At 45.6% G+C, this 23,642-nt stretch overlaps 1 protein-coding gene across 1 annotated transcript; it reads left to right on the top strand.

Annotated features, from left to right (window-relative positions):
• The first annotated feature begins 8,544 nt into the window (after positions 1-8,544).
• GJD4 (gap junction protein delta 4) lies at positions 8,545-12,247 on the top strand. Its single transcript, XM_086335174.1, has 2 exons — positions 8,545-8,608; positions 11,085-12,247. Exons 1-2 carry the CDS (start codon positions 8,545-8,547, stop codon positions 12,023-12,025), a joined length of 1,005 nt encoding a protein of 334 aa, XP_086191300.1. The 3' UTR covers positions 12,026-12,247.
• Positions 12,248-23,642: the final 11,395 nt, after the last annotated feature.

Below are 23,642 nucleotides of genomic sequence, written 5' to 3'. Positions count from 1 at the left end.
TCTTCAAAGGCTCTATCTCCTGGGAATTCACTGGTGACGGTCCAGTGGTTAAGACTTTGTCCTCCAACACAGAAGTGTGGGTTTCATTCCTGGTTGTGGAGCTAAGATACCACATGCCTCGAGGCCCAAAAATCAAAACATAAAACAGAAGTAATAATGTAACAAATTCAATAAGGCTTTAAAAATAGTTCACATTTTAAAAAAATCTTTTTTTTTTAAAACGGGGGCTTATGTCCAAATTCACCCACATTATGAGGTCCTGAGGCTTAGGGCTTCAACATATGGATTACTGGTTCATGGGGGAGGAGTGGCAAACACAGATCAGCCCATAACACATTTTCTTTTAAACTTCATTACTTGTGATTGCTAATATCTGAAGGATTTGAGCCAGTGACTTCTGAGATTTAAAGTTCTTGTTCTTTTCCTTATCTGTTCTTCTTTTGTGATTTTTTTCTGTCCTCTCTCTCTCTCTCTCTCTCCTGTTTGTTCTTCCTCCTCTTCATTCTCTTATTTTCATTTCTCTTTCTTTCCTAAGAGTATACAGGTCACTCCCTAGGTGATGATACCCAGGTTTACTTATCATTTTTATGGCCCTGGTTAGAATGCATCAGATCAAGTTGCTTGCAGAAACCTGACAGCAAGTACACATAGCCGCATGGCAAGAATAGATTAAAGATTAATGGGAGGAATAAACCTTGCTGTTTCTCTATGTCCTCAGGGTAAAGGAAAGTCAGGGTCAAGGCTGACACCGACCATTAAGCAGGGTTTCTGTCCATAGTAATGACAGAATAAATGATCCTGGACTGGACCCCCTCACTGTAAATAACTTAAAAAACTGGAAGCAACTGATGAAGCAAAAGCTTCCAGATGTAAAAATAGGCAGCAAAGGGCTATGGTCCCTGACATAATAGAAACAAGGGTGAAGTCACTTCATGATTTTTCTAGCTTTTTACCTGGAGGCAGTTTTTGGACTACTCCCAGGAGAAAACCAAGCAGAGCATGGAGGCTTCATTGAGTTGAGAAGACAGATTAGAGGAAGATATATAGAACCCCAGAAATGTGCATAGAAGTTGCCCTCATCTTAGGCTGAATACTGAGCTGTACATGTAAAGAGAAAACCTCCAAACAGTCAGGAAATAAGCAACTTCAAGGAAAATTTTTAAAATAAGTAAGTTTTAGGCTTCACAAAGGGTATAAAGGGGCTTCCCTGGTGGCTCAGTGGTCAAGAATTCGCCTGCCAAAACCTGAGTCCTGGGTTTGATCCCCAGGTCAGGAAGATCCCTTGGAGAAGGAAAGGGCAAGCCACTTCAGTTTTCTTGCCTGGGAAATCTTATGGACAGAGGAGCCTTTTGGGCTACAGTCCATGGGGGAGCAAAAGAGTCAGACGTGACTTAGCAACTGAACAACAGCAACAAAAGCGTAAATTCTAGTCAGCTAGAATGAGGGTCTCGTGTTAAACACCTGGGAAATTCAGTAAAGACTCTAGAAATGTGATACCTTAGTAGTCAGGCCAAACTGAATCCACTCTAATAAAGCTTAAAATGAGTCTCAGAAGGATCAAGCTAATATTCAAACAACTCAACTGTCTGTTAAATCAAAATTCAACACTTTTTGAAGGAAGCTAAAATCCAGACATTCAACAATGTAGCATACACAATGTCCAGCATTCAATAAAAATAACTAGACATATGAAAGCAGGAAAATGTGACTCAAAGAGAAAAAAAGAAAAAACAACAGATAACAGCAATAGGTCCAAACATAGGAGATTCAGATGATGGAATTAGCAGACAAGGACTTCAAGACCAGTTATTCTAATGTACTCAGGAATTTAAGAGTAAACAAATAAAATATGGATAATGGCTATATTAACATCAGGAAAATATGCCTCAGAACAAGGAATGTTACTAGAGATGAACAGGGACATTTCATAGTGATAAAAGGGTCAATTCATCAAGAAGACATAAAAATCTTAACACGTGTGCATCTGATAACAAAACTGCAAATTACCTGAAACCAGTTGACCAGGAAAAAACAACATCTATAGTAACTGTTTCAAATTAAAAAGGAAAATACTACACAGTTACTTGCAAGGTCATCTTTATCACCATAGATTGATTAAGGGAACTACCCTGGTGCGTTGTTGGGGTGACAGAAAAACAGCTTAACAGATTTGGCTTTGACCTCAAAGAGCTCACAATGAGGCTGAAATACAGAACACACATACACAGATTAAAAGATTAAAAGGTATGTCTTATGTATTTTCCTTAAACTTCTTTCAATTTTTGAATCAAATAAATCATTAAGCTCCTGTTGGCTATTTTCCGTCTTGAAGGATTAGTACTTGGCCTTACCAACAGCCTTGTAACTGCTTAGTCACCCACACTATGCCCTAGTAGCTATATGCTGCTGCTGCTGCTGCAAAGTTGCTTCAGTCGTGTCCGACTCTGTGCGACCCCATAGACGGCTGCCCACCAGGCTCCCCGTCCCTGGGATTCTCCAGGCAAGAACACTGGAGTGGGTTGCCATTTCCTTCTCCAATGCATGAAAGTGAAAAGTGAAAGTGAAGTCGCTCAGTCGTGTCCGACTCTTCGAGACCCCATGGACTGCAGCCTACCAGGCTCCTCCGTCCATGGGATTTTCCAGGCAAGAGTACTGGAATGGGGTACCATCTCCTCTCCATGTAGCTATATGACCCACCCCAATAAGTTCAGTTAGCACCCACAGAACTGGAGGATGATCATTGTTAACATCCCATGAGACCAGAGACCAACACTGGGGGTCCCAACAAGGCTTGTGATGACTTACTGTAGGTCCCTTGCTTTCAAACATTCTTGAAGCAGGCTGTGACTAGTTATGGAAAAAGATTCAGTCTAGGGTGATTCACACTCATTATGGTTAATTAAACCAGTGAAGCCCCACTTAAGATGAGTCCAGCGCCACACCTTGGGAAAAAATCACTCTTAAAGATCCACTCTATACACACAACTTGATCTTTTTAAATTCAGTCTATTTCCCAAGGAAACTGCCTTCAGGTAATTCTGGGATTAGCATGGATTACCCATGAAAGAGCCTTCCAGAAATCCCAATTCAGCTACCAGGAGAGGCTGGCTCTTTGTTACCTTATAATAAATGATTGAATTTGTTTATGCCACTTCTTTCCACGAAAGATGAAAGTAGCTCACCAACAAACCTGTGCACTTAGCTAGCTCCAGGAAGGAAAAGCAGAGACCTAGAGAGAAGTCTTCCAGGCTCAGCTGGGAGTGAGAGCTTCTCTCGGGAGCTTCCTCAGTTTCCCCAGTTGCTCCCCAGCTCTTATGTCAGGAAAGACCAGGGACATTGACATCAAATAATGTGGGATGGAATCCCAGCCTTGCATCCACACCATGTGGGCTTAGGTGATCACGGAACATCACGGAACCCTATGTTCGTCAGCTACAATGTGCCTCGCTCACGTGTGTGCACTCACACATGCACGCACACACTCCAGATATTAGTTCTCTCCTTTCATGCCCTCTTTGTGCCTCTGTTACACGTCCTTCACTCATTACTGTTACCTGACGTGTCTTAGATCTCCTGGGGTCTGGAAAGTTGGCCACTGTTCTCATGGGTAGAAATGTCCTTGAAGGGAAGGGCTGTGTCTCACTCCCCTACGTCCCTAGACCCGGTCCAGCGTCTGGCATAGAGTTGATGTCAATGCGCTGTTGTTGGATGAAACTCTATCTCTTTTTCAGAAGGACTCAACGAGCTCTCCAGTACCTTCTTTATAAAACAAACAAAACGACTCCTCTGACTTCCTCTCATGGCCCCTCTCAAAATCTGTTCTCTCTTAGTCTGAGGTTGTCTTACTTTTAGGGGGAGAAGAGCAAAGGGCTTTGATGTCCGTCCCTGTGTTTGAGTTCCGGGTCCTTTAGACACCAGCTGGGTGACCCTGTGACACCTCCAATAAGAAACTGTGTGTCCTGGAAGGGGCGGGCCTGGCTCCTGCCCCTGCGCTGTGCCTGCTCTTACCTGGCTCGCACACTTAGATATAAAGCAGTCCTTTTCCATCTGATCCCCCTCTGCTGTTATCACCCATCACTCTGTCTACCCTTCTGCCTCTTTCCTCACCCTGACTTTCTCTGCCTGCGGCCCATCTTTGCCTTCACAGGCGAGCACAGCATGCTCCTTGTTTCCCTGGAGGTCCAGGTGGTACCAACCGCACTGCAACTGATGAAATGAATGTTTCCTCCTTCCTTAGTTTCTTCCTTAGGGGAGAACTTGACCTGAAAACAGTGTCTGAGAAGACTACTTCTCTCACATCGCTAGTGGGTGGGGAGGACCTTGGTTCAGAGAGGAATTCCCTGGCTGCTCCACCAGACACCACTGTCTGGGGGCTTCCGAATATATCCTTCATTCAACAGACAGGCTCATCACTTGTCCCAAATTAAAGCGCTTTGAATGCTTGGAGGGTTAGCATTTAACAGTTGTGAGTTTTAAAATAGATCAAATTCCTTCATTCCCCCTTCTAGTATTTCATGGTCAGGAAGAGGCAGAGACATACACAGAAGGAAATGGGGACTGATCTGAGCTCCTGACAAGACTCATTCATCTAACCCTGGATTCATAGTCACAGCCACCCAGTGTATGCCTGCTTCCTTTTCCATCCATCCCCCTTCTTTCTCCCTTCCTTCCTTCCTACCTTCTTTGCTCCTTCCCTTCTTCTTTTCCTCCCTTCCTTCTCCCCACCAGTATTATTTAAAAGGTAAGAGGAAAATATAAGCGCTAAAAAACTTGAATTGCTTGGTAACATGGGAGCATATTTACAACACTCTGTTGGGTTCTTTTCCCTAACCAAAGTCTTCACCTTCGTAGGAAAGCCTGACTTTTCTGGACTTACCCTATACTGAAGGTGACTGGTAGGAATTCATGTATTACCTCTTTCTGAGGCACTTTCATCATCATCGCTTTTAAAAGCCCAAAGACCTCGAGCATTTAACATGTAATAGTAGACAAGAGGTACAGGTGTTTGAGGCAGGAGGTCCCACCCAGGGCCTGAAGATGCCTCTGAGTTATCCAGAGAGAGAAATAATGACAACAAACATCTCTCTTTCTCTTTCATCTACCTTTATTGGAGAACAACAAATATCAAAATAAAGCTTAATCAAAAATTTGTAACTCACAATGTTTTCAAAGACAAAACACACACTGGTTCCAAATCCAGAGGATGACCCGTCATCTGTGAGAGATTTGAGGCAGTGCAGTCAGACTGTGCCTTGCGAGACGATGACCCAGAGACAGGGCCGGTCAGCACACATCCTAGAACAAATCTGCTTCACACAGAGGGGCTTCCAGCAATGTCAAGGGAACCTCAGGGGCATAAGATTCTGTTTTCTCAGAGAAACAATGCAATCCATGGTGTCTCTAGGCGATTAAGATTTGGACAAACTTCAGGAGCAAAAGTTGGGTCAAAATAGTAGGTGCCGAATGTCCAATCCCAAGGAAAATTAAGTCAGGAAGAGCTCAGAGTACAAGAAGCAACCTCTGGTGTGTGGTGACTGCCCCAGTCAATGAGCAAAGGGAAAGAACCATTCTAGCTCATTGACCATCATGCCTAAAATGGGCCAATCCTTTATGCAGAAAATAGGTGATTGAAGAGAAGCAGAAGAGACCAGAAAAAGTGAAACTCAAGCTTCCATTTCCAGTGTCAGTTTACATGGATTAGCTCATTTAATTTGATCAATAACACGAGAGGCTGGTGTTATCATTATCCTTGTTTTTACAGCAGAGGAAATAAGACCCAGAGTCAGGAACAGGACTAAGACTCAAGCCCACATCTTTTCTTATATTCTATCCTCTCCTGATTCTTAAGCAGGACTGACTTGCAAGTCCAGAAGCATAGGGTAAAGGAAGCTCGCTGGCCCGTGAGGGAAGCTGGCATCTGACTGTTTCTGTGGGGCCAGGGTGGCAGTCAGGGAGCAGGTGGGGTGGCTGGGGAAACCAACACTGATGGAATCCAGGATCCCAGCCACCACATGGACATGGCAGGCCACGTGCGCACTCATGAGGGCACCTTCCCCAACTTCGGCAGAGGAGAGGGAAGACTGGAAACCAACCAGAGAGGGCAAGTTGCCCCAAATGGAAGCAGCAGCTGTGCTAGGTTCAGGGGTTGCAGAGTCCTGGGAGCTGCCCAGGTGGTTGTTCTGGGGGTGGGATGTGAGTGCTGGGCAGGCTGGGCTTGGTGGGCCTGGCTAGACCTGGTCCCAAAGGTGATGGGCCACTGAAGAGTGTGAAGCAGTTAAAAACAAAACCAAACCTTAAGTGTTTCAAGCAAGTTGAGCCCTGGGATTTTGCTGGGGCATGGCAGATCTTGGTGTCACTCACCCAGAGAGAAAACCAGGGGAAGCGTTCAGGATATGTAAGGAAAAGCCAAGGTTGGGAACCAGGAGGAGTAGACCCTCAGATGCCCAAGTCACTACCATGTGTCATTGTTTATATTTTTAAACCATTTTCATGCCTATGATCTAACTTTGCATGTCACAGCCACTCTGCGTAGGTAAAAGGCATCATCTCACTGGTGAGAAAAGTGAGGCAGGAAAAGCTCTAATGATTGGCTCAAGGTCACAACATTCTGAGTCCCCATTCAGAACAGGCTCTTTAGACCCTGCAGCAAAATTCAGTCACCGCTTTCCTAAGCAATGACTTATGGGTGACTTGCGAGTGCCTTTTAAAATTCAGTCATTGTTGTCCTGGTCTTTTCGCTTTTAAGTCAACATCCCGTGTGGTCTATTAGGGAGCAAATATATTTTCCTTTATTTTATACTCGAACCCTTGAAATGACTATTTAAATATTTTAACTACAATTTCTCTCAATTTCATTGTCCGTGTCAAAGCATTTGACTAAAATGTAGCACAACTATGGTTCCTTTCAAGGGGGTCAAAATGTTTTCTGTGGATGGAAACGTTCCCTATGAATGAAGATGAAAGAAGCTTTGTTGTACTCTTCCTTGGGGAATCTTTCTAGGGTTATTACCAAAGTCAAGAATAGATCAGAAATGGAGAAAAGGTAGGAATATCAAGAAGAGCTTTCATGGAAAATTGAAATTATTCCTTTTAAAGTTCACAAATCCCACCTTGATGATAGACCGCCCCCAGTCTCGCAGGATAGCTCTTCCCAGGTAGAAAAGTAGTGATCATGAGATGATTTTGAGGCAACTGTGATTGATGTCAGCAGGTCCAGATGGTGATATTTTATGAAAAATTTAAAGGACATTTGTTAAGCTGATTCAATAGCAGCAGCCCTGGGCTCAGTGGGGCTGGGGGATACAAGAAGTGTGCATCATCTGTGAAGGTGTTTGGGCCCAGTTAGGGATGGAAATGCTAGTGATTTGAGTTTTGCACACAAGGGTTTCCCGCCTCTGGGCCACAGACCGGTATCTCCTGTCAGATCAGCAGCAACATTAGATTAGAAATAAAGTGCACAGTAACCGTCATGCACTTCGATCATCTGGAAACCATCCCTCCACCAGGTCCATGGAAAAATTGTCTTTTGCGAAACTAGTCCCTGGTGCCAAAAAGGCTGGGAACTGTACATGCTCGGCGCTCATAACAAACACCACTTCCTGTCTGTATCCCACAAACCCTGCTGTAAACACAGGACTATTGGGAAGATGCGGTGATTCCCAGTGACCAGGTGGCTGCCCCAGTTTTGCATCCCAGTTCTTTGTCTCTGAATGAAGGGCTCTCATCACTAACCCAGATAGGAAATAGCTCTGCAGTGACCTAGTCCCAGGGCAGATTCCTGCTGTCATCCAAGATATAGGAATTCAGAGTTAGGACAATGATTCTCTGGGGCTCGAGTTATGCTGGGTTTGTGGTAATGAATCCACCTGCCAATGATGGATACTCAGTGGATGCTGGTTCAATCCCTGAGTCAGGAAGATCCCCTGGAGAAGGAAATGACAACCCACTCCAGTATTCTTACCTGGGAAGTCCTACAGACAGAGGAACCTGATGGACTTGCATAGGGTTGCAAAGAGTCAGACTGAGCATGCAGGCACTGTTCAGTGCTTCATAGAAGAGATGAAATATGGACATTTTAGTGCTTCTTTAACCAGTGAAGATGTTACAGAAATGTTTTCAAGGAGGAAATGCCTTTTTCATAGAGACTTGACTGGTTGACTGAACTTTTCTTTCTTGGGTTAAACATAGCCACTTCTCTTGCATCCTGAGGCATCCGCTCTCCTGGTGGAGACACGTGAGCACGGCCAGGGGCCTGGAATGTCCCAAGAGGGTAAGAATAGCCAGATGAGCGACGGCTGCTGCTGGCCTCTGGTCACTGCAGTTGTCAGGAAGGCTTTGCCTCAAACAGCTCGGGGCCGCCTCCACTGGAGACAGAAGAACAACCTCGTGCTCCTGGGCTTGAATTGTCCCTTTAGTACCTCCAGCTCTCACCTGGAAGTATTTTGTAGCAAAGATACACATATTCTTGCAAAGATTTCCCACCTCCTTGGAGAACACAAGCTCTGGACAGCTCCAGTCACCTTGAGTCTGTGACCCCCTGGAAGCATGGACCAGTCGGACCTGCTGGGGTTCCTTGTCATCACCCTAAATTGCAACGTGACCATGGTGGGTGAGTAGTACAAACCCCTGCAGAACACGGGTTCTGCCTTGGATCACTTTTCCTGGTCCTTCTCCACGAGGAAGGCTTGCCTATCCCTGGAGGACAGGGAGCCATGGCTCAAGTTTTCCTCTAATTCTCCATCATTTAATGAGGCTCCCCATCATTTAAGCATGTCTTGGGGGTGAGCAATATTTCTCTCAAGAGGTGTCTTCTTGCTAACATTTGGGGGCTAAGTGGGAGGGATATGTTTATGTAACTCTTCTTTGGCTACTAGGAAAAGAAACAATACAAAGTTAAGAAATTCATGCCTTGAGTCAGCTCGCTTGTTCATCTTTTTTAGGGATTATCCTTGAAGCTCCATTTGTAAAGATTAGTAAATTCTCTTGTGTACTTTAAACCAAATCCCAATTTTAATTTTAGCCTTTTTCCTCTAACAATGAAAGTAATAAAGTTTTGATTTATTTGAGTTTGATGTAGCCAAGTTAAATTTTCAGAGAGGTGTGGCTACCCTGATAAAGGTATTGAGAAAAGGATTAAAATATATCCATGAAGTGGCTAATATTTTTCTTGTTCGTTGCTTTTTAAACTAAGCCAACTTAGTTTTAAAAGTTTGAGTTAATGACTTTATCACATAATTATCATGCAATTCTTGAGTTGAACTGACTTCGTTGATAAAAGAATTTAATTCTTCTGATGTCAGGTGATTTCTGCATCTCATCACAAAACAAAATATTTACAAGTTATTTTGACTGGTCCTTCAACATATTCCCAACTTGTTGATTCATGACATGAAAATAGGACTTGGAAGTGATTTTTTGATTTCTAGGTTAGCCTCACACATTCACGATGAGTTGAAGAAAGACAAAACCTCAATTCATAATAGTTGGAATAGGGGGAAAGGAGTTCTGAACAATTGAAGAGTCTAAAAACTGAATGTTCTTCAAAAAATCTGATTTCAAGGGCCATAAAGCAACATTAAACACAAGTCCTGCAATTACATCGGAGAAGGCAATGGCACCCCACTCCAGCACTCTTGCCTGGAAAATCCCATGGACAGAGGAGCCTGGTGGTGGGCTGCATTCCATGGGGTGGCTGAGAGTCGGACATGACTGAATGACTTCACTTTCACTTTTCACTTTCATACATTGGAGAAGGAAATGGCAACCCACTCCAGTTGTTCTTGCCTGGAGACTCCCAGGGACGGGGCAGCCTGGTGGGCTGCCGTCTATGGGGTTGCACAGAGTCGGACACGACTGAAGTGACTTAGCAGCGGTAGCAGCAGCAATTATATAAGGATCATGTGGACTATTACCATAGAGAAAACTCATTGAAAATAGTAGCTTTTATTTGCTATACACAACTACAGGAAAGCACTAACATCTTTGAAAAAGTTCACTCTTTAATAGGAAGACTTTATTTACATCAGCCCAACTTTCTAGAATTTTCAGCCCAAAGTCTGAACTAGCTGAGCCAGATTAAACATTTTAGTTATCTGTGCTTCTTTAAATCTGTCAATTTCAAAGCATTTTACAAACAAGTATAGACATACCTCATTTTATTGTGCTTCCCAATATTACTTAAAAAAAACAAAACAAAACAATTGAATGTGGCAACCCTGCCTTAAGCAAGTCTTTGGTGCTGTTTTTCTGACGGCATTTGCTCACTTCATGTCTCTGTGCCCCAATTTGGCAATTCTAGAAATATTTCCAAGTTGTTAATTGTTACTAAATTTATTCTGATGAACTGTGTGATCAGTGATCTTCAGTGTTAATACCATCACTGTCTGAAGGCTCAAAGGATGGTGAGCAATTTTTAACAATGAAGTATTTTTTAGTTAAGATGTGTACATTGTCCTTATAAAGCTGCTGCTGCTGCTAAGTCGCTTCAGTCGTGTCCGACTCTGTGTGTGACCCCATAGACCCACCAGGCTCCCCCATCCCTGGGATTCTCCAGGCAAGAACACTGGAGTGGGTTGCCATTTCCTTCTCCAATGTATGAAAGTGAAAAGTGAAAGTGAAGTCGCTCAGTCATGTCCGACTCTTAGCGACCCCATGGACTGCGGCCCACCAGGCTCCTCCGTCCATGGGATTTTCCAGGCAAGAGTGCTGGAGTGGGATGCCATTGCCTTCTCCGCCTTATAAAGCTACTGCACACTTAATAGACCAAGGTAGAGTGAAAACATAGCTTTTATATGCACTGGGAAATAAAAAAATCCTTACGACTCTCTTTATTGGGGTGGTCTGGATGGAAAGCGGCAGTGCCTCTAGGGTGAGCTTAATTGAGCCCAGGGTCCACACGCTGTAAGTGCTGGTTAGATATTCACCCAGTAAGCCAACTGGCCGATAGTCTTGCTGTGACTTCAACACGTTTATCTACTTAGTTCTCCAGTCTCGGTTCTCCATTCCCCTCAATAAGGACTTAGAACTACTACGAGGAGATGTATTTGTATGGCTGTAATGGTGCCCTTCCTGCTGCTTCTTCCCAGGGAAGATCTGGCTTATCTTCATGGTGCTGCTGAGGATGGTGGTGCTCATCCTAGCCGGGTCACCCGTCTACCAGGACGAGCAGGAGAGGTTCGTCTGCAATACTCTGCAGCCGGGATGCGCCAACGTCTGCTACGACATCTTCGCCCCCGTGTCCCACCTGCGATTCTGGCTGATCCAGAGCGTGTCTGTTCTCCTTCCGTCCGCGATCTTCGGCGTCTACGTGCTGCACAAAGGAGCTGAGCTGGCCGCACGCAGATCCCGTGGGCTGGAGGATGCCTCTGAGGACCATGACGCCCCGGGGCTGACCCCTGGGGCTAGGCGCTGCCTGACGGTGCCGGACTTCTCCTCGGGCTACGTGGTCCACCTCTGCCTCCGGACCTTGACCGAGGCAGCTTTCGGTGCCCTGCATTACCTCCTCTTCGGATTCTTGGTCCCCAAGAGGTTCTCTTGCACGCACCCTCCTTGCACCAGCGTGGTGGACTGTTACGTCTCCCGACCCACGGAGAAGTCCATCCTGATGCTTTTCGTCTGGGCGATGTGCGCGCTGTCTTTCCTACTTACTGTCGCCGACCTGGTCTGCAGCGTGTGCTGGAAGACGCAAGGGCGACCCGGTGAGGCCCGGAGGAGACCGTGTCCAGGGGCAAGGGATGCGGCGCCTGAGGGACGCGGGGCGCGGGAGGGGCTGGGGGTGCACGAGGGACGCGGGGAGCGCGCTCGCACGGGCCTGGGGACCCGAGGGCCGGGCGCGCACAGCCCCGCGGCGGAGTCCGCCGCGCCCGGGAGGCTGGAGCTGCCGGGAGAGGACGAGAGCGACGCGTTGTCTTCAGCCAGCGACCAGCCGCGCTTGGCCCGGCCCGGAGCGGCGGCCCTGGGGTGGGAAGAGCGGCCCTGCGCGCCGCGTGCCCAGCTCTCCGGCCCCGGCAAGTCCGAGTGGGTGTGAGTCCCGATATCCCACCCCAGGGACCCGAACGCGGCGACCATCCGCACCGCAGAAAGGCAAGCGGGCGGGACAGACGGACTTCGCAGGAGGCTCTGATGCAGCTCACCAAAGATTTAATTTCGATAAAGCCTTTAGGGGGAGGGTGGAACGTCCTAGGTGTTCAAATGCGGATGGGTTAACCCAAGAGCATCAGGCCCCTGAATTTGCTGCTCTCTGATTCTATTGTCTTATCTTACCTGTAAGGTGCTTCCTGAGAAGCACATCCTCTTGCGTTTACAGAGCTTTGATTAATATGTTAATGTTTTCGAAGGAGTTATTTTGTTTTGTTTTGGTTTGGTTTCGGTTTGTTTTTCTGCTTAGCTAAAAACGTCGTCTGTTACGAACTTCACGCACAGAGGGATATTCGTTTAACTTCTCCAAACTCCTTTAATAAAATTAATGCTGATTGCGTTGAGATCTCGCATTTCTTACTTCACTGTGTCATAGGAGAAGCCACAAATGCAGGAGATCTGGCTAAAAAACATTGGGGTCTTTTGTGGGGGTATCTTGAGTGGTTATTGCATGTGGGTGTGAGGTGCACAAGCTGAGGAGTGGCCACTGGCTTGCTTAGTGTCGCTGGGCATGTTGGCTGGGTGGCTGTCCTCACTGAGCAGAGGGGAGCACTTTGGCTGCTGATGGCAAAACTTGAGTTGTCACAGGGCTTCCAGTCCTGGCTCTGACTCTCCCCTGGCCCTGGGGAGAGTCCTACCGTTAGGGCTACCCTAAGGATCTTCATTCATGTCCCAAATGAGAAAGGCTGGGGGTGTTCCAGCCTTGCATTGTGTGCTGATGAACTGGGGAGGGGGTACCCTACAGACACAGTACTGTCATCTTCCAGGGGAGCTCCCCGCCATCAAGCAGAAAGTTGGGGTAAGGCTGTTCCTCTTCACCAGGAGGCAAGGAAGAGCCACGAGGTTGTCCTCCCAGAATGGATGAAGTGCCTCAGGTCCACAAACGCCCAGCACTGAAGAAGCCAGCAAATAGTGACACACGTGAACCAAGGCAGCCAGGGAAACAGTGGGCACTTTTAAAACTGTTCTAAAGATAACCCTGGCAGTGAACTATCTGTCGGAATATCAGATATTTCAAGGGGAGTGACCTCCTTGATCTATCTACAGAGTATCAAAGCCATTGATTAAAACGTAAAAAAAAATCATCCAAAATTGGCCTTGGCATAAAGCTCATTGAATGAATGAACCTGTTTTAACTTTGCAGTAAATCTCTCTCCTACTCTCTGACTCTCTCTCTCTCTCTCTCTCGATTGCTCATCAACCTATTCAGAACCATGAACCATGACTCAGACCCCTTTGTTCGAAACTTAGATCAATGTCACACATAGCAAGTGCTTGATAAATGTGATTTTGAGCCTGATATCCCTGAAGTATTCGGGGAAAGATCCGTTTCTTGTCCCTTGCAGTATTCAGTTCTGGCGTACTTTTGAGTTTGGGCACAGTCTTACAGACATAAGAATTCTCTAGGGGCTTCATTGCTATTTTAAAAATAAGTTCCTCAGGACGCCTCAAAGACCCAGTGTGAGCCTTGATAATGTTGAGTGAAGAAAGGAAATCAAACTAACAAATATTGGTGGGGTGCCTGGCTGAGTGAGTGAGAGTCGCTCAGTTGTGTCTGACTCTTTGTGACCCCATGGACTGTAGCCTGCCAAGCTTCTTTGTCCATGGGATTCTCCACGCAAGAATACTAGAGTGGGTTGCTCTCTGGGTAACTCCTGGGAAAGGGAACTAGTGAGGGCTGAGCAGGGACCCCCTCCGGCCATGGCGCCAGAGAGAACTGGGTGGGCCCTGTTCTCCTATGAGATCTGTGAGTGTATGCTCAGGTTTGGCTTTATAAATGGCACCGGTATTTGGGTTTATTGGGAAGGGCTGCTTGGGCCTCTCAGTTGATGTCCCAAATCCTACTATTAGAGGAAGAGCCTGGAGATTTATTCTATGGAAAACTGTAAACGGCATTCAGAGTAATGGAGACCAAGAGAGGCAGAGAGATGCAGTGTTGAGGGTGGGACCCCCACGTCCATCATTTCTTGGCCAGGTCACTCCCATCCTCTGGGCCTCAGTTTCTTTCTCTGAGGAAAGAGGGTCTGCAATGACTGGTGCAGCTGTCAGCCCTTTTAACATCAATAGGGTGTGGTTTATCAGGCCTGGTCCACCTGGCTGAGCACAGGTTTCCATAAATTAAAATGGTCAGAACAGGAGAGACTTGCCTGTCCCAGGGAGAGCTGCCACGGAAGAGAGATGGGCACTTCATGAAAGTGGGGAGGGGGCTCTGAGGATGACTCACTGACTCCCCACTCGGCTGAGTGATGGCAGAGGCTGCACGGACAGACGTGGGTCATCTGCTGTGACCCACACTGTGACAGCAAGATTGCAGAAGAGGCTTGGTGTGTTCTGGAGCATGATTGGTTGTGTCAGCTTCATGGTAACTGTCTCGTCAGAGCAACACAGAGGGCGGTGGGCCTCCTCTTCTCTTTCACACATGCTACTGTACATCGCCTCTGGTTTGTGACAAGTTCTGAAGCCTTTGAATATCCTTTCTAGTTATCCCTTAGATGGGGGGGGGTGGAATTTCAGATTCTGTCCAAAAAAGGTAAAAAAAAAGTAGAAAATCGTGTGGCTATCATCCTCCTTGCCAAGATTTCAGTCTACCTCTCTGTATCCTGGGGCTTCTTTGGTGGCTCAGTGGTAAAGAAACTGCCTGCCAATGCGGGAGATGTGGATTTGATCCCTGGGTCAGGCAGATCCCCTGGAGGAGGAAATGGCAACTCCAGTACTCTTGCCTGGGAAATCCCATGGACAGAGGAGTCTGGCGGGCTACAGTTCATGGGGTGGCAAAGAACTGGACACAACTTGGTAACTAAACAGCAACAGCAAACCTGCATCTTGGGCATGCCTGGTGAACACAAGATGGTTCAGGGGCTTGGGTTCCTCCACGGAGCATTAGAGTCACCCGCTGCCCAAGGCAGAGGCAGCAGGAATTAAGGTAGTTGGACCTGCTCTAAAAGGTCACCCCAATTTGAGACTCTTAGCACAGCAGTTTCACAAAGAGCTGCATTTTCTGATGGATGGACAGCTTTCCTCTGGGTGGTGACTTGGGGTTCCTCCCATCCTAGGCTCTACTATCTTCTGCCCATGATGCCAAGATTACTGTGGCAGAGACCAGAACTGTTTTGAGGCCAGGTCAGGAAGGGCCCTAGCATGCCCAGCTAGAGCTCAGTCCTAAGGGCTCAGAAGGCTGCAAATGGTGGTTGAGTTATACAGCTGGCCCTCTGCATCTGTGGGTGAATTGGATTCAGCCAACCATGGATGTAAAATTTTAAAAAAGATTCTGGAAAGTTCCAAAATGCCAAATTGGGTTTGCTGCATGCAGGCAACTATCTACATAGTATTTACATTGTATTTACAACTATTTACATAGCATTTACATAGTATTAGATATTGTGTCATCTAGAGATGATTTAAAGTATAAGGGAGGGTGCGCTTGGGTTGTAAGCAAACACTAGGCCATTTTCTAAAAGAGACAGGACCATTTGTGGATTTTGGAACCAATTCCTAGCAGTTAGTGAGGGATGACCATTTGTCCAGGAAGTAGGAGGAAAAGTTAGGGCCAACAGTTGGCCAGTGTTCGCCTCAAGGCAGCAATTATTCCCTGGGTACCTGCCCCGTGGGAGGGATTTAATACCTTTTCAGTGGCCAAGGAACCGGTCTCAGGAGAGAAGATAAGCAAGGATGTTGGATCAGGTCCTTGGACGGGATGCACTGGGGTTGCAGAGTAGAGAAAGGAGGTGATGCAGATGCAGAGGAACGCACAGAAAAGGGTCTGGAACCTGAATCTCTTGTACTCAGGACTGTGCTCTTAGACAGAAGCGTTTCAGGTAGAAAAGAATCTTAGAGGGTATTAAGTGCACAGCGATGGTCTTTGCTCAGTATGAATGGCTTGTCAGATGCTGTGTAAGTCTAGCTTTCCAGGTCAGATTTCCAGAAATTTTCCTGAGTTAGTGTTCTGGCTGCAGTGAGGACCAGCTGGTGGAACCCAGCACTGAGACACCATACCCGGTCCTGGCTCCCTCTGGGACAGATGTGCAAGACAGCATGTGAGGGTCAAATGATGCTCCTGCTCAGCCCAGAGAGGGATTATTTACAGAATGAATAAACATGACTCTTTTTTGGTAGGATGCTAGAGTCCACTTTGAGAATCTACTTCAAATTTTCTGTGTGGATCTCGTTTCCAGCAGGAGGTGAGGAGGAGGCTGGGGCTCTGCAGTGAAGACTTGCCCAGTGTCCCCTCCTGTAGCTGATCTTTCTCCACCCCTAGTGCAGCATCCGAACTGCAGGGGCCCGGCTGGCAGCCGAGCCTGTGAGTCCTGCCAGCTGTGCTATGGTTGTTCTGTGGGAGAAATATTTCCTAGAAAGGGAACAGCTGTCTCCCCACCTTCCCCATTTGAAACAGGGGAACGTACAGTTTTCTTTCCTCCTGTCCAGCACAGAGGGAATCTCTCCCTTGAGCAACTCTCTCCTCCATGCTGTGACCCAAGAGACAGATGTGAGTGGCAGAAAAGAGAGCTGAAAGAAGTGACTGATTTTTCTCAGAAGCTCCACTCAATGAAATGAGTTTCATGGAGAATTTAGGAAATTAAAAATCAAATGCAAAAACTAGACTTTATTTTTTATTATTATTTTATCAATTGATGAAATGTATTTATTTATTTAGCTGTGTCAGGTCTCCATGTCAGCACACGGGATCTTTCACTGAGGCTCACAGACTCTCTAGCTGTGGTGTGAGGGCTTAGTTTCTCTGAGGTATGTGGGACCTTTGTTCCCCAACCAGAGATCGAACCAGAGTCCCACACGGAAGGCTCCAAAACTGGATTTCAGTAATAAGTTTCTTCCATCCCCAGACAGGCAGAGTACAGAAGTATGTGACCCATTGAAAGGATGGAATGATTGTATAGCATGTGCCTCTGGCCAATGGGAGTCCACATTCTAGTTGTTCAGTTGCTCGATTGTATCCGACTCTTTGTTACCCCATGGACTGCAGCATGCCAGGCTTCCCTGTCCTTCACCATCTTCCAGAGTTTGTTCAAACGCATGTCCATTGAGTTGGTGATGCCATCTAACAATCTCATCCTCTGTTGATCCCTCCTCCTGCCTTCAATCTTTCCCAGCATCAGGGCCTTTTCTACTGAATTGGCTCTTTGCATCAGGTGGCCAATATATTGGAGTTTCAGCTTCAACATCAGTCCTTCCAATGAATATTTGGATTGATTTCCTTTAGGATTGACTGATTTGATCTCCTTGCTGTCTAAGGGACTCTCAAGAGTCTTCTCCAACACCACAGCTCAAAGGCATCAATTCTTCGGCGCTCAACCTTCTTTATGGTCCAACTCTCACATCCATATGTGACTACTGGAAAAACCATAGCTTTGACTAGACAGACTTTGTTGGCAAAGTAATGTCTCTGCTTTTTAATATGCTGTCTAGGTTGGTCATAGCTTTTCTTCCAAGAAGCAAGTGTCTTTTAATTTTATGGCTGCGGTCACCATCCACAGTGATTTGGAGTCCAGTCTGTCACTGTTTCCATTGTTTCCCCATCTATTTGCCATGAAGTGATGGGACGGGGTGCCATGATCTTAGTTTTTTGAATATTGAATTTTAAGCCAGGTTTATCACTCTCCTCTTTCATCTCTTTCACATTCATCAAGAGGCTCTTTAGTTCCTCTTCAATTTCTGCCATAAGGATGGTGTCATCTGCATATCTGAAGTTATTGATATTTCTCCTGGCAATCTTGATTCTGGCTTGTATTTCATCCAGCCCAGCATTTCGTATGATGTACCCTGCATGTAAGTTAAATAAGTAGGGTGACAATATATGGCCTTGACGTACTTCTTTCCCAATTTGGAACCAGCCCACTGTTGCATGTTCAGTTCTAACTGTTGGTTCTTGACCTGCATACAGGTTTCATTGGAGGCAGGTAAGGTGGTCTGGCATTCCCATCTCTTTAAGAATTTTCCACAGTTTATTGTGATCTGTACAGTTGGCTTTATGTAGTCAATGAAGCAGAAGTTTTTTCTGTTTTCTCTTGCTTTTTTCTATGATTCAGCAGATGTTGGCAGTTTGATCTCTGGTTCCTCTGCCTTTTCTAAATCCTAGGCTCCCAGTCAGTTGCCCCCCTGGGTTAACTGGATGGGTTTCTCTCCCCGCCGTCCTCTTTCCCTCTGCTGGTGGGTGCTTCTTGCTCTCCACACAGCCCCTGTCTGCATTTTATCAATAGGCTGAGAAATGAGACTTCAAATTAACAGAGCTACATTGATTAACCAGTATTTATTCAGCTCCAGCTTTGCACCTAGCACGTAATCTCTTGCTTTTGTCTCTTTCCGTGAGTCTAAAACAAAACAAAACAAAACAAAACATCAGCTTATCACCAGCTGATTGAGAGGCCAGCAAACCAGTAGAAAGTTCTAACTAAAGGCCATTGTTCCAGTTTAAACAACTCCTCCAGTTTCTGTGAACTTTGATTTTCTCTGCGCTGAAAGGTGGATGTAAGACTGCCTTGCTGCATGAACTTGTTCAGAAGGTGAGAGGAGATCACGGAGGTGGACACCCCCTAAGAGGACAGAGCTGTGTGCAGGCTGTGTCCTGGGCTGTGTCCTTAACAGATCATTCCTAACAGGTGTCTCCAGGAATTTGTGATGATACGATATTTGCATGAGGAGGAAGATGTTAACAGACTCAGGGATGCTCCCAACCTCCTTCCCACCTCCTTTCTGACCAGCAGAGGCCTCTCCTGGACCATGTTTAGGATGCAGAAGAGTCAGACACGACTGAGCGACTTCCCTTTCACTTTTCACTTTCATGCATTAGAGAAGGAAATGGCAACCCACTCCAGTGTTGTTGCCTGGAGAATCCCAGGGGCGGGGGAGCCTGGTAGGCTGCCATCTATGGAGTCTCATAGAGTTGGACAGGACTGAAGCGACTTAGCAGCAGCAGCAGCAGCTTCTAAGCACCAAAATGTTAATTTATTCCTGAAGGCGCCCCTAGAGCATTTTTACTCTGCTCCATTCTTACTTATTTCCACCCAGAAAAAGAGAATTTAAGAAATCCCAGCAGCAGATCTGGGAATTGTTTTAGGTTAACTTTGGAAAACAGAAGGGGTGAGAAATTTGGGCTGAAGGAGTAATTGTGGGCACTCAGGTCTCCTGGGAAGGAGTTCATTTAACAAGATGATGGTTTATCCTCCTGGCATTGAGATGTGGCCCCTTATATTGATTTTACTTGATTTTTGCCTATAGTGTCTGATTGTCCATTTCTCTGGCTTTTGCACGTGTTCAGGCTGCAAACCACAAATGTTTGGCCTGAGAGGCAGGTTTGTAACATAAGATGGACAATGATGGCTGAGACTGACAGAGGTGGAGTTCAGGGAGGATTGTGCGCAACCCTATGGTGTGAGTACCCAGGAAACTCGTGGTGGACGTGCCAACAAAAGCAAAGGACAGGGGCTTGGTGGAGAGCATGTGCGATTCACGTATGAGTCCTCCTTCCAAGCTGTTTCCTAAACAGCCACAACAATTCCTCTGTGGCTGTAACTTGTCACAGAAGGTATCTGCAAAGGTGCGTGAGGTTTTCCCCCCTGGGTGTATGAAACGATGTGTTACTTTGTCTTTTAGAGTTCTCCTTTTCTTGTGCTTTAAAAGGTTAAAGTACTTTTGATCTCAGAAAGAGTATTTGAGAGGCAATTAAATGTTTGTAATTGGTCTTCCTCACCTGGGGTATTTGATCCGAAGAAAGCCTCAGGCATTGTTAAAGTTGACACTGAGCATATCTAGTGCCATTTCCTTCGAAAATTAAAAATTCGGTCATTTTATACATGTGGCTGTGAGGAGGAAGTAAAGTCTTATGCTAAAGCAGGTCCATCAGCTTTTTCTCTGTGCCCAGACTGTTTCTTCAGAGAGAAGTTGAGAAGCTGTTCTCTGGGGATGATGAAATGTTTCCATTCCCTCGCCAGCTGAGGGCTCTGGGAACATTAGCTTTTTGTTTATTTGTTTGTCTTTGTTTCCTCATCTATTAAAAAAGTGTCACCTTTTGGAAATAAGATAAATGGAAGATAGTGAAAATGACTTATTATGTCTGTGTATTTATTGAGCATCTTTTTTATGCCTGGTACTTGTACAAGGTAAGGGATGAATTACTAGAGAAGGATAAGGAAGGCCACCCTTGTATTTGAGTATGTCTTTTGATGAGATGATTGGGGCATAAATGCAGACAACATATACTTAAAAATTAAAATTTTGGTCCAGACATGGATATTCCACCATCCAATTTCTTTTGTTTATAAATAGACCACTATTGAGCTGATGGCAAAACTTCTTCCCAGGAGAAGGGAATTGGGCTGCCTCCCTTACTCTGGTGGCGATTGGACATGGGGCGTTAAGTAACCACCCCTTCCTGGACTCCTCGGGTGCCCCTCTCTCAGGGACCTGCCTCCTCACTGCCCTCTGGCCAGGGCTCTTCACCCAGACTTCACTCCGGGGGCGGGGGCGGTGCTCCCAAGCCCGTTCCATCCAGCACTTGGCATCTTAGAGTCTTCCATCTGCCAGGAGCCTTAGTGACTTGAACTTGACCAGCTAATTTTACCCCTGGGGATATGAAGGTCCAGGAAGGTGAGATCACTCATCTAAGATAATGTGGCCAGTTGGTGGCCAAGCCTTCTCCCTCCCAGCTGGTTTTGGTCCTTCCATCACTCCCAGATGCCTTCTTGAAGACAGTCAGATAGAATGGGTTATTGTTCACAAAGATGAATGTTTGCAATATTGTAGGCTTTCTAGGAGGTTAATAAATTAATAGAGGGTCCTCATTTGTGTATGTGTGTTTAGTGTCTCAATCGTGTCCCCACAGAGTATATTCTTTTTTATATTCTTTTCCATTATGGTTTATTACAAGACACTGAATATAATTCCCTGTGCTATACAGTAGGAGCTTGTGTTTCTTGTTTGCTTTTCTTTGGCTGCGCTGGGTTTTCGTTGTGTACAAGAGATCTTCCATCTTCATTACAACACGAGGGATCTTTAGATGCAACATGGAAACTGTTAGTTGTGACTTGTGGGATCTAGCTCCCTGACCAGGGATCGAACCTGCATCCCCTGCATTGGCAGTATGGAGTCTTAGCCACTGGAGCACCAGGCAAGTCCCAGGACCTTGTGGTTTTAATGAGTGAGTCTTTACTGTGGTGTTTGAGGTTGTATGAAAAGTCTACGGTAGATGAAGAATACAATGGTTTGAATGCAAGTTAGTATGGCAAACATTTCTTGAAGTTAAAAAAGTTATAATGGAAATATAAGAACATAGAAGTTTTGAAATAATGCCCCCAATGTCCCTCTATAACCCAATAGCATAATCTGTTTGTATTCTTAGCTTCTTAGGTGTTAAAATTTATAACTTCATTTGTAATACTTCTATTCTGCCTTTTTCCCTTGCTAACAAAGCATCCACATTGTCTGTGGTTCTCTGATCTTTATCACCCATGTGAATAGATGGGGAATAATCCACCAAGTGATGGTGCTGATCAACAACCCCAGCCTCTGCTATACAACATTCAGGGTGCTGTTGAATAAAATGCTTCTAGGTTTTTGATGTTAGAAAATAAAATGGCATGGGCACATGAGTCTTTTTTCTTATTGGGTTATTTCCTTATGATAAACTTTCAGAAAATTTCTACTAAAGTCTGCACACATTCTCCACTGACTGTGAAGCCAGTGTTGACTTCAGGCCAACTATTTGTGATGCTGCCATAATTTCATGTGGTGAGTTTAAAATGCAAACCTTGAAGATGCCATTTTCCTCTGGGGCTTTGTGTAGAACTTGGGGGAGTTCCCCCCGAGTAGATAACATGTCTGAGCCCCACACTAAGTCTGTTAGTGAAGTTGCCTTTGGGCATGGAACTGAGTCACAGTGACGCAGGTTAGGTAACATTTTAGTAACTAACCAGTTAGTAACATAGTCATCCTTACATCTTAGAGAATTTAAATCCAATAAGATTTACAGGTTGGGCCAACTTTTCAAAGAACTTGATCAGCTAGGTGTGTTTAAATGCCCTCCAGGTTGTAATTATTTAAATCATGATTTTCTCCCATTCTTGAGGAAATTGCCTCCCCAGGATAAACTTCAGTCCAGATTAAACTCAAAAACACAATTTTGTGTCTTTCAGCCTGTGACTTGAGGCTGTCTTGATTGGTCTTGCCCTGTTCCTGGGCTCTTCTGCTCCATCTATTTTATTTCAACTTGGAAGCCCCAGAGGCATGCACACCTGGAAGTAAGGATGCTGAAGAACTGTTCTAGACGTGGTGAAACATGGATGGCTCTGATGGGTGGAAATGAAGAAGAGGGATGAGATCACGGGTGCTTGGTTCAGTTCAGTTCAGTCACTCAGTCGTATCTGACTCTTTGCGACCTCATGGACGGCAGCACACCAGGCCTCCCTGTCCATCACCAACTCCCGGAGCTTGCTCAAACTCATGTCCATTGAGTCGGTGATGCCATCCAACCATCTCATCCTCTGTCAACCCCTTTTCCTCCTGCCTTCAATCTTTCCCAGCATCAGGGTATTTTTTAATGAGTCAGTTCTTCACATTAGGTGGCCAAAGTATTGGAGCTTCAGCTTCAGCATCAGTCCTTCCAATGAATATTCAGGACTGATTTCCTTTAGGATTGACTGGTTTGATCTCCTTGTAGTCCAAGGGACTATCAAGAGTCTTCTCCAACAACGTAGTTCAAAAGTATCAATTCTTCAGTGCTCATCTTTTATTATGGTCCAAGTCTCCCATCCATACATGACCACTGGAAAAATCATAGCTTTGACTAGATGGACCTTTGTTGGCAAAGTAATGTCTCTGCTTTCCAATATGCTGTCTAGGCTGGTCATAGCTTGTCTTCCAAGGAGCGAGTGTCTTTTAATTTCAAGGCTGCAGTCGCCATCTGCAGTGATTTTGAGCCCAAGAAAATAGTCTGTAATGTTTTGTTTCCCCATCTATTTGTCATGAAGTGATGGGACTGGATGCCATGATCTTTTTTTTTTTGAATACTGAGTTTTAAGCCAGTTTTTTCACTCTCCTGTTTCACTTTCATCAAGAGGCTTTTTACTTCCTCTTCACTTTCTGCCATAAGGGTGGTGTCATCTGCATTTCTGAGGTTATTGATATTTCTTCCTGCAGTCTTGATGCCAGCTTGTGCTTCATCCACCCAGGCATTTCGCATGATGTACTCTGCATATAAGTTAAATAAGCAGGGTGACAATATATAGCCTTGACGTACTCCTTTCCCAATGTGGAAGCAGTCTGTTATTCCATGTCCAGTTCTAACTGTTGCTTCTTGACCTGAAAACAGGCTTCTCAGGAGGCAGGTAAGATGGTCTGGTATTCCCATCTCTTTGTAACTTTCACCAAAGAGGAAACCTTAGTGGAATATGGATGCTGATGGTTTCTGCTTTGGAACTGCTGAGGCTGAGTCGAAGCATTTAGGAGGAGATCCCCAGCCGGAAGTTCGATTTACTGGATAGGAACTCAGAGAGGGGTTT

This window comes from Bos grunniens, chromosome 13 (assembly GCF_055505025.1).
Source record: "Bos grunniens cultivar Pamir isolate PY7600 chromosome 13, Bosgru_T2T1.0, whole genome shotgun sequence".
NCBI lineage: Eukaryota > Metazoa > Chordata > Mammalia > Artiodactyla > Bovidae > Bos > Bos grunniens.
This window is presented reverse-complemented; position numbering and strand designations above follow the sequence as displayed.